A 16,854-nucleotide genomic window follows, 5' to 3' on the forward strand; every position below is an offset into this window, starting at 1 on the left:
TATGCAATAGAGGAAATTTCTGTGGAGATATGGCAGCAATGCACCTGCCTTTATGATGTTTCCTCAAGGGACTACCACAATAAATGTGAAAAAAGATAAATGCTAGCGAATGATACCCGGTGAGTACTGGCATTAGCATTAAGCTAGTACAACCATTGTTTACGCTCTTGTTTCCGGTGTCATGAAAAATCGAGTCCCCCCCCCAGGAATCGGGTCTGCTTTAGGACCCAGGTGCCTGATCAAAAGTTATCACAATGTCTTGATGAATTATAACCTATTTAACTATTGTATGATGTTTATTGCATTAAGTGCACAAACAACATGCATGAAATATAAATCGAATGCCTATGTATTGCATAATAAAACAAACTGGAAACACAACCATGCCTAAACATTTTTTTTAATTTTTTTTTTTATAAGGATAAGGATTGTTGCAACATTCTACGTTAGATAATTTAATATTAATTTTACACAAAAATAGCAATGTGGTATAGTATATAATAATACTATAACACATTTTTATTAAATTATTGTCATGCTAAGTACACACAAACATTATTCATTTGAAACGTAACTGAGAACTATACTGGAAGCAAAAAGCATACCTAATATAATATAAGCTAAGCTAGCAGGCTAACCGGGTAGATGTATGCTATGCTATTACATAAGCTAACTAAAAACAGTAAGAATGAGAAATGCTTGATTTCACAGCCTATAGCTTCAGTTATAAGAATCATGAAATTTAAAAGACATTAATGGTCATTATAACGCATTTTAAACAATATAAATCATAACGTGATTTTGCAGGAATTGTAATTAGGCGCTAAAAATACTACCCATTAAAAATCAGTTGAACCAATGTGATCACTCGGGGTCCTAAAAGAGACACGATTCCTGGGGGGACTCCATTTTTCACCACACCGGAAGCTAGTCACTAATTTTGGCTTCTCAAAGACATTACACATATCATTAAAGTTGGCAAACGATGATTGGTCGGGAAGCAACATGTAGTCTGACATGTTTCTTGTCCACAACAAGAATTTATGAGTCATAATCTGAAACAGTGACTATCGTAACAGTCGAAAATACTGTGTAGTCTGAACCCGGCATTAGAATTTATCTTAAGGTATTTCTTAACGACCCCTGATCTGTAAAAAAAGTGATGTATTTGCCCTAAAACTATCACAATTTCAGAATGAATCTTTATCACCACACAGAGTGTTTGTACAGCTTTTCCTCGGTGCTACTGTATAATGGCACCATGAACATTTTAAATATGACACTGGCCTGTATCCAGCATACACTATTCACATACTAACCTTCGCAACTCCGTTTGTCCGCCGCCAGTTCATAACCAGGGTCACAGGCACACTTGTAACTACCGAGCGTGTTGACACAGCGTTGCTCACAGCGACCGTTGTCGGGTCTGGAGCACTCGTCCATTTCTGCAACAACAAAAGCAGCAGAACTTGATGAGTTACAGTATCTTAAAGGAACGATGATAATATCTGAGGAGATATTTAATGCTAATATTGTAGCACTAGCATTAGTGGCATTGTATGATTAAGACAAAACTGGAAATGGATAATATCAGGGCTTAGTTTTTTCTTTCTTTTTAACTCTTTTCTTTTTTCATCATATTGGCTTTTGGTAAAAATGTTGTATATGTGCATTCCTGAAAAGTCACTGGGGGGCTATGATGTAAAATTTCAAGCTATAAAGTAAAGTAAAATTCCGAGCTTTAAAGCTAATCATCAAACCTCTGAAATTTCCAAAGATAAGAGAACAGCAAATGCCAAACCTTACAGCAAAAATATACACCTCACCTTTGAAGAAATTAGCAGCAAATCCAGCTTTGTTGACAGAACCGTCAGACACAAATTTCATCCAGAGCTGGTTGGAACTGGATTTAATATCATCAGGTTTGTCATAACCACAGAATCTGCCCAACAGCGGGCTGCTTTCTGAGTTCCCATCTCGAACCTCCAGGTAGTCGTACGCGCAGTTATCATGCCTCTCAATCTTGAATTGAAAAGACAAAAGATAATGGAGAAAAAGGGAATGGAAAAACAACCTTTAAACCTGAAAGACCTAACATGTATTTATTTTCTTTCAAAGCAAGACATGCCATTTAAATTTGATGGCGACCAGCTGTGACTGTAACCAACCTTTTCATCAAAGTCAAGAATATCTTAAGAAAAGAATGAAGCAAAAACAAAACTGAATGTTTTTCCCATTTTCATTTAAATGGACAGATCTACAACTTAGTTTCTAATTCAAAAATCACAGAGTTTGGGTTTATTTACACCAGCTGGTTAGAGACAATCTAAACCAAACCCAGTGCAATGACATGACATATCAGAATCAGCCAAATGACACAAAAAATGATGCAATTACAGGTTACAATATAAAGCGATTAAAAAACTTCTCACAGCTTGAAAGCAGCTAGCAAGTATCAACAAAAATGGTGATGGACTTCCCATTAAAGTCAATGTTCATAAAAAAAATGTCATTACATTTGATTGACATTCATGCGGACACATGAACAGTGATAATATAATGTGAGCATTTCCATTTTAAAAAGCAGCTTGACCTATCAGCAAGTGAGTGAAAAATGATGCCATCATTTTTAAAATGTAATGAAATGGGGTTTTTTTCATAGAAAAAGTACTGTGCATAGTGCAACTAACTAACAATAAAATGTGTTGTCAGTTATTTAATTTTTTATTATTACTGAGTTGCAGCCCTATTTTCAATCCTATTACATGTTTATTTCTTGTTTAGGACACACTCTTACATTATTCCTAACATTACTCTAACGCACCCCTTTTGTGGGATTAATCGCACACTTGTCATGAAATTAAGCATACACTATTTATCTTGTTTAACACGTTCATTTTGTCATCATTTGCTATATATATGATGCATATACGTATTTGTATGCAGCATTTGGTTATCTGGGGTCCTTTTGGAATCTGCAAGTGTCCCTTTTTGCAAAGACACCTAAATTTACCTTGAAAAAAACCTGCAGAAAACAGTTTTCTGAGAATCACCTGGTTTACTTTGAACGTAATGAGTGTACACTGATCCATTCAGAATTACTAAACATATCGACACACACATGACAAATCATGTGCGATCAGTGCATCAAGAAGGCACATACACGGTTTGTTTGCGCATCAATATAATGGACTCACGCGTGCTTACTGTACGACTCCTGTACTTCACCGCAATCGTCTTTACCATGATTGCAATCCTCATCCATTAAAACTTTACTAGCGAGACGCTGGTTTGCTTTATCCAGCCGAGAAAAGTAGTTTGCGTATCATCTGGCCATACAGCAGTGGGATGTTTTGACGTTCCGTTCAGTCTGTATTTCACACAGCGCGATGCGTGAGGGCTCGCGCTCTTCAGAAACAATCACAGAATATGACAGAGCTCGGGTTAAAGAGCTGAATAGAAATTTCCGCCTACCAGGGTTACAGGAGCTTGAACCATTGTAGATAAACTCCCAACTTCTAAGATCATCTAAACTGTGTGACGTAAATTACGTTAATAACGCAATTTCACATGCTTCAGTAATTTATTTACGTTAAATTATTTTAACGCATTAAAGGATTAGTTCACTTTAAAATAAAAATTACCCCAAGATTTACTCAACCTCAAGCAATCCTAGGTGTATATGACTTTCTTCTTTCTGATGAACACAATCTGAGTTATATTAATAAATATCCTGACACGGCTCCAGGGGGTTAATAAAGGCCTTCTGAAGCGAAGCGATGCATTTGTGAAAGAAAAATATCCATATTTAACAAGTTATGAAGTAAAATATCTAGCTTTTGCCAGACCGCCTTTTTTCGTAAGTTGAACACGGAAGCCGTAGGACGTATCGTAAGCGTTTTGAACTGCAAAAGTTTTACACTTTCTTCGTAAGTTGAATACGGAAGGCAGTCTGGCGTAAGCTAGATATTTTACTTTATAACGTGTTAAATATGGATATTTTTCTTACACAAACGCATCGCTTCACTTCAGAAGGCCTCCGGAGCCGTGTGGAGTACGTTTATGATGGATGGATACACTTTTTTGAGCTTTAAACTCGTAGCCCTCATTCACTGCCATTATAAAGTTAGGAAGTGTCAGGATATTTATTAAAATGACTCAGATTGTGTTTATCAGAAAGAAGAAAATCATATACATCTAGGATAGCTTGAGGGTGAGTAAAGCTTGGGGTAATTGTCATTTTAAAGTATACTAATCCTTTAAGGATTTTGAATTAACCGCATGCATTAACGCGTTAATGTTGACAGCCCTAGCATTAACAATTTATTATGTGCTTATAATGCAGTAATAACAACCAATCATACCTCAAAAGACTGGAAGGTAAGGCCTACATGGTAGCCCTGAGTCACAGTGACCTTCCACACACACACTTTGTTAGGTCTGTAGTCATCTGGGTAGTTCGGAGACTGAATTTGACCATTGTCTTTCTTCACCTCCCCACCGCAAATAGCTGTAAGATAAAAGACAACAGTGTTCACTTTATTGTCTACATTATCATTTCTTTTTTTGTAATATAGACCTATAAGTACCAGAAGGATGCGGAGCCTGCAAGCATGACAGTAAAGCAAGGAAATCCCTTCTTTCACAACAAAAACTACTGGAAACTGATATTGTTAGATGTTCACCTAATGGAAATTCTCAGTATATCAGCTACGGCTGGATTTAGGTCTGCGGGGCAAAACACTTATTACGAATGAATTTGATGTTTTCTGTTGACAAGTTATTCTGAGCACTCTGGACTCGACAGTGACCATGAAATTGCTGTTTGCTTTGGGCTAATTTTGCCCACAACTTGCACCACAAAACTTTTTTGTCTTTAGAAAAAATGATGAGAAATGCAAGACCACTGCCACAGCACAATATTAAATATATGAATTGCATGAAAATGTCAATGGTATGAGCTCAAGGCACAGTTTTTTGATATTGTATATCATTATACTGGCATATCTTAAAGGATTAGTTCACTTCAGAATTAAAATTTCCTGATAATTTTCTCACTACCATGTCATCCAAGATGTTTATGTCTGTCTTTCTTCAGACAAAAAGAAATTAAGGTTTTTGAGGAAAACGGGTTGAAGGTCCAAATTGCAGTTTCAGTGCAGCTTCAAAGGGCTCTACATGATCCCAGACGAGGAATAAGGGAATAAGCATGACCTTTCCAACGTGATTATGCAATGCGTGGCACATCGCAGTGCAAGATGAGCAAGATGGTTAAAAAGTATATAAATTTTTTTTTTTTTAGAAAATGACCGATCGTTTTGCTAGATAAGACTCTTATTCCTCGGCTGTGATCGTGAAGAGCCCTTTGAAGCTGCACTGAAACTGACATTTGGACCTTCAACCCGTTGAACCCCATTGAAGTCCACTATATGGAGAAAAATCCTGGAATGTTTTGTTCAAAAACCTTAATTTCTTTTCGACTGAAGAAAGAAAGACAAAAATATCTTGGATGAGGGGGTGGGGGTGAGTACATTATCAGGAAATTTTAATTCTGAAGTGAACTAATCCTTTAATACATGTTTTCCCAATTGGAACGGTGGCACTTAAGCTGTACTAAACACAAGTACAATAGTGCTTCTTTATAATTTATTCATTGTACAATAGTACATATTTTAGAATATTTGATAGTTGTTGATATGGTTGACTGCTGGTACCTTCATAAACAGCAGAGAAGCCCTTTCCCACCCAGTTGCTGCTACTGCGGAACTCAATCCACAGGCGACTGTCTGTAGAGACGATCGGCTCGGGTAATTTATCCCCACAAAATCGGCCTGCATACAGAGGTACAAGCAAATTATTCAACATTAATTATCAAGCTTTGCTTTGACTTGTTTCATATTCTTCTTCTGAAATGTCAGAGGTTCATCTCAAACCTTTCAATGGTGCTTTCCTCCAATATCCATCTCTGATCTCCACATGATCATACCAGCACAAATGGCTCCGGTATAAATCCATAGATGTAAAGTTCAGAATGATCTTAGGAAATAAAACAAAAATAGTAAATTGTTACTGGATCAAAGTTTAAATCTGTGCAAGTGTAATGATTCCAAGCAGGAAAGAGGCTGATTGTCTATAACTAGGCTTCATAATTCTGAAATCCTCATTTCACCTTATTTTATCCGGCAAGTCAAACTGTGTGGAGGTAGTTATGTCAGATTCATTAAAAAGTCATTATTTTGATCCAGTTCTTTTTAATGATTCAATCAAACCATTCTGTAGAGTGTAAATTACTCCACTTTGAGCAAGACATTTGTTTTGGAGTAAAACTATATGGTGAAAACCATAAATAATCATATATGATCTGATCTTCAATCAGGCCGCTTAAAATTGCACTGATTAAAAACCTGTGAAAAGTGATACTGTATGTGAAAGGTAGTTGAAAAATGGTGTGTGGGGACACAGGTTAAAATAATGACTCAAAGAATCAGTGAATTACTTTTTTGAAGTTTGAAATGCATTCGAACAAACCGAGTAACAGAAATGATTGTGACTTCCCAACTCTATGTGGGACCAATATACAATATTCCATAAACAATCCTTAGGCCTAAAAACATTTCTCACAACAACAAATCAGAGTGATTCATCACAGCTTCTGGTGTCTTCACCTTTTCTCCTGGTGTGACTGAAATTCTCCATATGCAGTGCATATATGCTGAATAACCATTCGGAAAACCAGGAGAAGAGAAGTTCCCACTACTCTCCTGCAAACTGTCTCCACATCCTAAGAAAGAAAGAGAGAGAGAGAGAAAGAAACGTCATTAGCTGTCAATGCTCAAAAGGAGTTGAACAGTTCAATACACAAAAACAAGATGCGATTAGATACAAAACGGCCCACAAAGACAGTATGCTCCCTGTATATGAAACATTGTTGTGCGTCACAGAACACAACAAAGACAAAAGACCATGAAAAAGTCTGGATTGTCTTTCACAGTGTGCGCCTTGAGCACTTTGATGTTATGAAGCACATCTGCTTCTAATGTTACACACCTGCCTAATATACACAGCAAAGAGCAAAAGAAGGAAATAAAAGTGGTGCAAAATTCAAACTAAAAGATTTTTAGCTATATGGTGCTGTGTGCAATTAAAACGAAACAGCCCCACCATGGGCAGCGCGATGTATTAAATGTGTTGGTTAATTAAACGCTCTAGTGGTCACTGGAAATACACATGGCAAAGCAGCATTGCTTCATTAAATGCTAAAATACCAGCAGTTTCATAACATATTCAAATAACTAAACATGTGTAATGGATAATGTACAGTCTGCTTTAAGCTGGGGTCCTGATTACCCTTTCAGGTCATTATTGTGTGTCATAATGAGCAGCTAATGGTACATTACCCTGCTTATTACATGACAACTGACCAATAAATAAATAAATAAATGAAAATAAAAATGAAATGAATGAAAAGAATGAAATGAAATAAAAATAAAATAAAAACATTCGACCCCACATCATTACACTGTGTTCCAAATTATTATGCAAGTTACATATCAGTAAGATTTCAGTACAATAAACATTAAGTAAGATTTTACTTTTTCAAAGAAAGTGTTTGTTTGTTTTATTTTCCATGTCTTTTTAGATAACTGGTATCAATCTCAGACAGGTTTGAGTAGTTTGCCAGGTAAATGGAAACCCTACTTAGAGGTTGTTCCACAGTATTAAGCAAGTCACAGTTCTCATGGGGAGGAAGAAAGATCTTACTGAAGATGAAAAGCATGAAAGAGTGCAAAGTTATGCAAAAGGAATGAAAACATATTATATTGTGTGAAAACTGAATGGAGATTATCGAACTATCATAAGATTTGTAAGTAATTTACAGCACAAGAGAACTCGGTCAGATAATGTAAAGTGCTGGTTGAGAGGGAACACACGACGAAGAAGATAACTCTTAAATAAGTCTTTACTTGATAATCCAACGGGAAAATACAGATCCAGGCAGGAACACAACACAATGAACATACGAGACCCGACAATGAACTAAGGGAAGACAGGAACTTAAATACACAGATGATTAACTCAAATGACAGACAGCTGTGATGATCTGGTTAATGTCCATGGTGACAGATTGTGGCGGGAAAACGGAACAAAGGAGCACATGTGACAGATGACAAACCCAAACAAACAGAACGTGACGGTGACCGTGACAGATAAAGGCTTATTAATGAAAGTTTCTGTCAAAAAAAATTAATTGTATTAAAAAGACAGCTATAAAAAGCCAGTGTTGAGCAGCAAACAGGTATTTGAAGCTGCTGGAGAAGCTCTCCATGCAGGCTGGCAGTTGTGCGTAAAGATGAATTTTAGCCACTCCAAACCAAACCTCACAAAGAGAAACATTTACAGTGGGTGTAGAAATACATTTTCAAACAGTTTTATTGCTGTGGTGTTTTTTTGCAGCATGGGATAGTGCGTTGTCCTTAATGAAAATCTTTTTACTTCACAAGAAATCCTTCTTTTTATGCCATAGCAGAAAATGGCCAGTTTGAACTCCACATATCTTGCAGAAGTCATTTGACACCATCAGAGACCCTAAAGGTACCTTCCATCTCACTTCCCAATATTCCAGCCCAAATCATCACCCGCCAGCTCCTTGCTGACGTCGCAGTCTTGTTGGAACGTGGTGGCCACTCACCAACCATCCAGAAATCCATCCATTTAGACCATCCATTGTAGTACGGCATTAGTCAGTGAATAAAACTATTTAAAAATGAGTCTTCATGTATTTCTACACCCACTGTAGATGTTTCTCTTTGTGAGGTTTGGTTTGGAGTGGCTGAAATGCATCTTTACGGACAACTGCCAGCCTGCATGGAGAGCTTCTTGAGACTCCAGAGACTCCAGCAGCTTCAAATACCTGTTTGCTGCTCAACACTGGCTTTTTTTATAGCTGTCCTTTTAATACAATATAAATACTTTTTTTTGACAGAAACTTTCATTAATATTCCTTTATCTGACAGAGTTATCTTGTGCTCTAAATCACTCACAAATCTTATGATAATTCGATAATCTTCATTCAGTTTTCACACAATATTAGTTGTTTTCATGCCTTTTGCACAACATTGGACCATTTCATGCTTTTCATCTTCAGAAAGATCTTTCTTCCTCCCCATATTGCATGAGAACTGTGACTTGCTTAATAATGTGGAACAACCTCTTTAAGTAGGGTTTCCAAACTACTCAACAAACCCGTCTGAGATTGATACCAGTTATCTAAAAAGATATGGAAAATAAAACAAACACTTTCTTTGAAAAAGTAAAATCTGAATTGTACTGAAATCTTACTGATATGTAACTTGCATAATAATTTGGAACACAGTGTATATATTTATATTATATATATATATATATATATATATATACACACACACACACACACTCTTTACTGACCCTGTTTTTTTGTTTTTTTTACTAAAAATGCATATAAAACAGACTAATAATCACCAATTTAAAAGAGATCTTGGGACAGGGTTTAATGACTGATCATCTAGCAGCCAAGATTCTCCCTCACTTTCCCTCCTGAGGACTTGTAAATTTACCTTGCTTAGCTGTTTACACTTCTTATATTATCCACACGTGCTCTGCACACATGAGTTGTCAGTCATATAAAAGTAGAGTAGCAAGAGCAGAGAATCTTCAGGCCAAGTGTGGAGTGGGCTCAATGTTTAGAACCATTAACAAGCGGTCTGGCAAGCCACAGTATGTGACAGACACAGGCAAGGAATGCTGTGCAAAATATCTGCCACACTTACACCCTTTTTTTCCAGAATGTGATTTTCTGCATCCTACTCTGCATATGGCCACATCGTCCACACATGCTGACTGCATGGATACGTCATGTGACACAGGCTCCTCCACAACAGGCCTCAGTCAGAACTTTAAAAACTGATAGCTGTATTTGTAAATCGAGCAACAGTCCCAGATGAGATTATTTATGGGTTGCCTTTTTTCACTAAAGCCATGCTAAAGACAAATCTCAATATAAAACTGCTAAAAATTCCCATTGCAGTCCTACAATGTGTTTCGCAGGGTATCTGCAGCATTTTTCAAATCAAATTTAAGACTTTTTAAAGACCTTTTTAACATGTAATAAAATTAATGTATGTCCATACAGAACAACTCAAACAATCTCAAAATTAATCATGTCTCTAAGAATTTTTTGCTAGATTAAACAGGCTGCAGCACACTTTTAGTGAGGACTTGCCATCAGAAAAACAGGGTAACTAAGTTTTAAAGACAAGTTGTATATATTCAGTATATACATATGTATTGAAATTGGTTTGTGTATTTAATACTTACAAATACACTTATAAACAGAGATGCACATAACTTTTTTAGTCTGGTTCTCAAGGGAGCACCTGGAGATGTTGCTTGGTACTCACACTTCACGCGACACACTTATCCTAAAATCTGTCCTCATCACTTTCCTCCTGACTGCTCTCCTCACTATCTTCTTTTCTCTCGAACATGGTAGATGATGATAATGATTTTTTTATTTTATTTTACTAACATTAATAACAGACAACAGCAAGAATATTAGGCTGCTGTCAGTTTAAGAAGGAAAGTACGGACCGAGTAACTGACACACATCCGGTTTCTTTCTCAACTGTTCACTTATGACATAACCGAAGCCATTTCTCAATATGCGTTCTTGTCTGTACTTGTGTTCATGTGGACTTGTGAAAAGTCATCAGTCACTGCCCAAGTACTGTTCCAATTCAAAGTTCACATCTAGCCAAGTACAGTTAAAATCCCCAGATGTGTTCTTGATCCGCCCCTTTTATCAAGGATGCATCGAGAGGTGACTTGTGCGGACTTCAGACAGCCAGGTATCCAAGAATGCATCTCGCACTAACCAGCAAGTGTCAATAGTAAAAGAGAAAATGGGCATAATTTAAACATATTACTGTTTTTATTTAATAATATGTAATTTTAAGAGTTTTTAGGCGAGAATGTACTGGTTTAAAGCTCAAATTTGTGGTTTATTGATAAAAAATAGCGCCTATTTCGGAGTTGTGAGATCCAGGCGATCAGCGCTCATGTACCCAGCCAAGAACAGCATTACCTCGGCTAATTCTTCTGACGTTTTCATCTGGCTTTGATGTCTCTGTAGTGGTTAAACATGAGATATAATTCATCTTTTGTATATCTAACAGGCGATCTTTGGTCTTATAAATCTATAATTTGTTCCCTGGCAAATCATTTTGGCTGAGCCAGGCAAAGTGCAGTTTCATAACTTTATTTATTTAGGCTATTTAACTTTACCGTTGTAGCCTAGAGTGCTGACGATTGACTGAATTGTTTGCTTTATTTCTTATTGTATAGCTTCTTATACCTTTTACTTTTATAATGGCTATTATTGTTCATTAAAATTGACATTTAACAAAAAGACAGGGTTGTGTTTTGTTTGATTATCTTCACTGTAATGAAATTAAATATGAGTATGCTCATAATGCCTGAACCGCATATTAATATGTATAATATTTTTTAAAATGTAAACGAAAAGAGGCAAGGTTATGTTTTATATTTCATTTTGTTATATATACATGCAGCGAACATAATCAATGAACGCATTGTCTCAACTACATTTGTGAGGCTATTAATATGTTCAAGATTTTTTTTAAATGAAAATGAAAAGAGGCAGAGTGATGTTTTATAACATATTTCATTTTATTGTTGCCTAAAATATAGGCTACATACAAAGATAACCGGATTACTTGTAACCAGAGCGAGCTGAGTGACGCTATCAAGTATGCTGCTGTGCCATTTGCAAAATCACCAGACTTGCGTCCTCCTGTCCTAGGGAGTCCGTTCTCCTGAGTCGAACTTGCCAAGTCTGAACTACCAAGGACGCAAGTCCGAACTTTGCATACTTGGTATTGAGAAATGGCTTGAGAGAATACTTGCCGAGACAGGTATTTTGACATAATTTTCTGTGTATGTGTCCGTTCAAGTGCAAGTAAACGAGAATTCGGTGTTTGAGCGCTCTCTCTCTCTCTCTCTCTCTGCGTGCACGCGTTTCGGGGGTGTGATGGTGCGTTCACACCAGATGCGAATGAAGCTTTAAGCGCGAGTGATTTACATGTTAAGTCAATGCAAAGACGCGAACAGACATCCTGCGGCGCGATTCGCGTGAATGAGACGGCGCGAAAGATGCGATTCGCGCGAATGACGTGGTGCAAATTGAGTTTTTCGGGCGTTTGATGCGCATAACGCGTGATTCGCGCGAATCGCTCGAGTTGAAAAATCTGAACTTTGGCAAATATTTGCGCCACGTTAACCAATCAGGAGCTTGCTCTAGTAGTGACGTGATTACGAAGTAGCAAGCGGAGGCAGAAATCAGGAACAAAAATGGAGGACAAAATACAATGTATCTTTGTACTTTTATAGAAACAGGAATAAAAAGGATCTTGCTTGGACAAAGTGAGTGAGGAGGTCGTACAATCTAGTAAGTTGTAAAAAATGCTCTTTACTCAATTTGAGCTATATATATATATATATATATATATATATATATATATATATATATATATATATATATATATATACACACACATATTGAGACTACAAGCTAGCTAAAGCCGGCAAATTGAGCTTATTCGCCGTATTTTACAACTACTTTCCCGCTGACGAGTTGATGCGTTTATTCAGAGGAAGTGTGCAGAAAAGAGACGAGCCGCCTGGCAGAAGCCCCTCTCATGGTGCGAATTCGCATCTGTTGTGAAGTGAATTTCACGCGCGAATTAAGCGAGTAAACTCAAAATGTTCAAGCGTCCAACTACGCGCGAATAGCGCGGTTTTTCCGCGCAAGTCGCGTCTGGTGTGAACGCCCCATGAGGCTGTGCGCACAGATAACATCTCGCGAGTCCCGATTTTCGCCTCTTCTTCCACTTTTAAAATCGTTTGAATGTGTTAATTGGCGAGACAAAACACGTCCAAATGATAAACTTTCTCTCTATGATGGTTAAATTTAGCAGTTAATCCGCAAATCACACGCGTGCCGAACCGCTGGACCTTATCCGTACGGATCACGGATTAACTGCGATCCGTTGCACACCTAATAATTAAAGAACACACTTATCATCATGATTGCTATCTTACCAGAGATGGAGAAAAATCCTACTCCAGTAAGTAAACGTATCCCTGTGAACCAGTCCTCAAAAATGTTGGTACTCAAAAGTGCTTCCCTCCATGTTTTCTGGTGCGCGTCGTTTATTTTTACCACGCATGCGCACCTGCGTACCACTTATGTGCACCCCTGCTTATAAATACACTTGAATTAGAGGTTGACTGATACTGGATTTTCCTGATACAATAATAATGTTTAAAGAAGGAAATAAACTATTATTTTTCCATTACCAGTAGATATTAGATATTAATTACTGTAATTACTTTTCCCTTGAAAAAGTAAATTAAGGGATTACTCTTAGTTTTTCTGTAATTTAATTACTTCTGATGTAATTGCATTGAATACTGTATAGACTATTCTATATAAAACAATAGTGGATTTAACATCAAAACTTAACGTCTAATGTTAAAATATATGTTTTTAATGGAACCTTCTCCCTTTAAATACTTTGGTCAGTTCAAGAATAATTTATGCAATTTCATATTATTTATTGGAAAGAATTAAAAAAGCAGTTTCATGTCTATCCTTGTATTGTTCAACTGGTCAAGTTCGATATGGGATTTAGAAAGTAATTAGTAACAAGTAATGCAATTCTTTTTAGAGAGAGTGATTAGTACCGTAATGTAATTACACTGTTGAAGATGTAATTAGTAGCTAGTAATTAATTTTTTTTTTTCTTTTTAGAGTAATTTACCCAACACTGGCCATTACTAGTAAAATCTATATATTAATTGTATTAAATAATGTTCTTAGTCTTTCCTTCCTGTGACGGTGTGGCCCACAAATTTTAACATTGAACTAAATACCAGATACAGTTTATTATGTAACTAAAATATCTATAAAAAGACTTTACACGTAATGCAGGGCTTTTACTAACAAACAATGCTGAAATACAGCAGGACTCTTATTTTGAAATGTCTATGCTTTATTACTTACAGCTGCTTATTTAAAAAGATGAGGGATAAAATATGCACTCTTTCAACATATTACAACATGAACACCACAAAGTAAACATGGTCATAATTCATCAACAGCACTCACTTGGCATAAATGTGAGGTATTTACTGATTGCGAACTGGTCTGAAACTTCAAGCCTATACAACAGTTCTGCATTTTTACTTTAAACTTGTTTTAATTAATCAATTTAATTAAATCATAGCCTTCTAAATCATATTATGCCATGTCACGATTCCTGTTTTTATTTATTAACATTTTTATTTCATTTTACTGATTTATTTTTTATGACTTTAAATGTAATTAAACTGAACCCACAGGGACCCTGGTTTGCATTAAGGTTACACTCAGTGCCTCTCTCTAGTGTGTGTTTGAACATCTCTGTAAAGTTTACATGAAAAATGTCCTTTACTGCATTTAGTTGCTGTATCCTAGAAAGCAACTGTTCTCTTCTCTGTTTTATCAGGGAAAGAAGACAAATTACAAACTTCCTGTGCTTGACCAGTGTTTACTCTGCCTTCCTGAGCCCGGGAGTCACGGAGACCGTCGCCAAGATACCGTACCACATCAATTGTGGATGCTATGTTATTTCCAGATGACATAAACTTAAAGTATCCCACCCTCGTGCTATGAAATGGGGGCAAATGTCACTGAATGATCCAGTGAATGATTTTTGTCTTGTTTTCCAGTTATAGTTTTAAAGCTGTTTAGATATATTTTTAATGGAAAAAATACTAATTTACTTTACATGACATTGCTGCCCAGACCTGAATACTTGTAAAGTCAGAGATGTTTTCATGATGTGCTTCAAGTTTCCAATGACCCAGATTTTCTATCTCCACCATCTTTTATTCTTGTTGAGTATGACAGGAGCTTCACCTTACTTATGCAGAAGGATGTACCGGTTTACCTTTCTGTAATTCTGTACATTTTTATGTTGTAATTCTGTACATTTTCTTACTTGGACACTTGTAAAGTTTGCGTGCCTGTGCGATGTCTCCTTTGCTCAATCTGGTCCTCTGACCGATGGGCGGCCGAACTCCGTTCACATCATATCTTGGCAGAATGGTGTCCAAAAATATCCCTCTGTCAGAAAAACAAAAGGCAGCACTTTAATCAAAAAGAACAAATTGTTCTTGTTATTTTAATCCTCTGTCTATTATTTATTCACCATCTCTTGTTTCCTGGAATGTCTAACAATGCTCTCCACACCCACACACAGAATCATGGGTACTTGTATAAACACAAACGTTATCTCACATTTTAAGATGCAGTGGCAAGTTTCAGCAGATGTACAGAATGCGGCGGTTAGAACTCAACAGGCTGTAAAGTCATTTGTGGAGCAGACAACAATCCAAAGGGAATTCAAGCCAAGCTGCATTATCCATGGAAGCAGTCATGGAAGCTGCGGCCTGTGGCTCGCCTGCTCTTCGGTTATTGTTTTCAAATGTACCACTATGTACAATGTTGAACATACTTAGAGAGCTTTGCCTTGGACTCTGGACATCTTTGACTCCATTTGGTTGTAGGTGCTATAGTATCCGAGCCTCAAAATTAACTTCCAAAAGTACATCACGAATGATCAGACAGCACAGATTGCTGTTTGCATCTGGTGTTAATATGTATCAAATGAGTCTGCGACCACAAATGTGTAGGCTTTTCCAAAAGTTTCCAAAATGACCTAGCTTGTTACACATCAGGACACGTTGTGGACACATGCGTGACCTGTCCGGACCACCTCTGAATGTGGTTTGAGGGAACAGATCGCAAACTTTTCCAACCCAGCAAAACTACAACTGTGTTAACATCCAAACAATCAACAGTAGTCTGGATCATGGTGACTCAAAAACATTATAAAAACTCCAATGGTCTGATGACTTTACCACTGACACAAAAACAATGACCTCTCCTGGGACCGTCACTAAATCCGGTAGGTCTCATAGGCCTGAGACAGTAGCCGCTACACACTGGCAGCCGAAACATGACCTGAATCCACGTTCTATTTGGCATTAATCTCCTGTGTGATATCACTGGACTCTTGATTGGTTGCTCCAGGGTTTAGGCTTCCTTAGAAGTCATGACATCATGAGAACGTGGTTGTAAATATGCTATAAACAAAAGAAAAGTCGAGTAAATATGGATGAAATATGGAGAAGTCACATTCTCCAGTCCTGCTACTGTAACTTGGGCTGAAAAAAAACGTTTGCTCAGTTCAACAAAGAGTGATTCAGTATCAAAAAACCTGTCTCTTTTCTCGCACTTCTTTTCGTAGTTTGACACTCTTTGCTAGTTTATCGTCTAGCTTTTCACTCCACGGTGGCCAGCGAGGGTCTGCTCATTTGTTTGTTCCCATGGGAACCTTCCAGTCAACAGCAGGCATGTTCAAATAGGGAAGGATGGATTTCCAGAGCTCAACTACAAGCTTTATTTGAAAGAAACCAGCAGAGAAAATGCAACCCACATTTCAAGTAAATAAACAGTTTAGTGATTTAAATACGTGCTTTCTTCAGCTTTCTTCAAGTTAAACACATCAAAGATTTTTACAGCTACAAGAGACAGGCTAATTTTAGTCAAAACATGAATATATATCTGTGAATCCCATGAAAGCTTTTAAGATGAATTGCAGGTCATACTGAATGATGAAAATGAACCATAAATTTATTTTACATTTTAATGTATGGTAGACAACAATAATATAATAATTAATATAGTACATG

General features: G+C 36.9%; 1 protein-coding gene across 1 annotated transcript in view; it reads right to left on the bottom strand.

The window, feature by feature from the left end:
* Positions 1-16,854, bottom strand: part of bmp1a (bone morphogenetic protein 1a) — a 103,358-nt gene that overhangs the window by 23,751 nt on the left and 62,753 nt on the right. Inside the window, exons 7-13 of the mRNA XM_051902249.1 lie at positions 15,099-15,223; positions 6,666-6,781; positions 5,934-6,036; positions 5,715-5,831; positions 4,365-4,510; positions 1,827-2,022; positions 1,320-1,445 (exon numbers count right to left, since the gene is read on the bottom strand). Of these exons, the coding sequence (XP_051758209.1) occupies positions 1,320-1,445; positions 1,827-2,022; positions 4,365-4,510; positions 5,715-5,831; positions 5,934-6,036; positions 6,666-6,781; positions 15,099-15,223 (929 nt within the window). The remainder of the gene's footprint in view (positions 1-1,319; positions 1,446-1,826; positions 2,023-4,364; positions 4,511-5,714; positions 5,832-5,933; positions 6,037-6,665; positions 6,782-15,098; positions 15,224-16,854) is intronic.

The sequence above is a fragment of the Ctenopharyngodon idella genome, chromosome 8 (assembly GCF_019924925.1).
Source record: "Ctenopharyngodon idella isolate HZGC_01 chromosome 8, HZGC01, whole genome shotgun sequence".
In the NCBI taxonomy this organism is placed as follows: domain Eukaryota; kingdom Metazoa; phylum Chordata; class Actinopteri; order Cypriniformes; family Xenocyprididae; genus Ctenopharyngodon; species Ctenopharyngodon idella.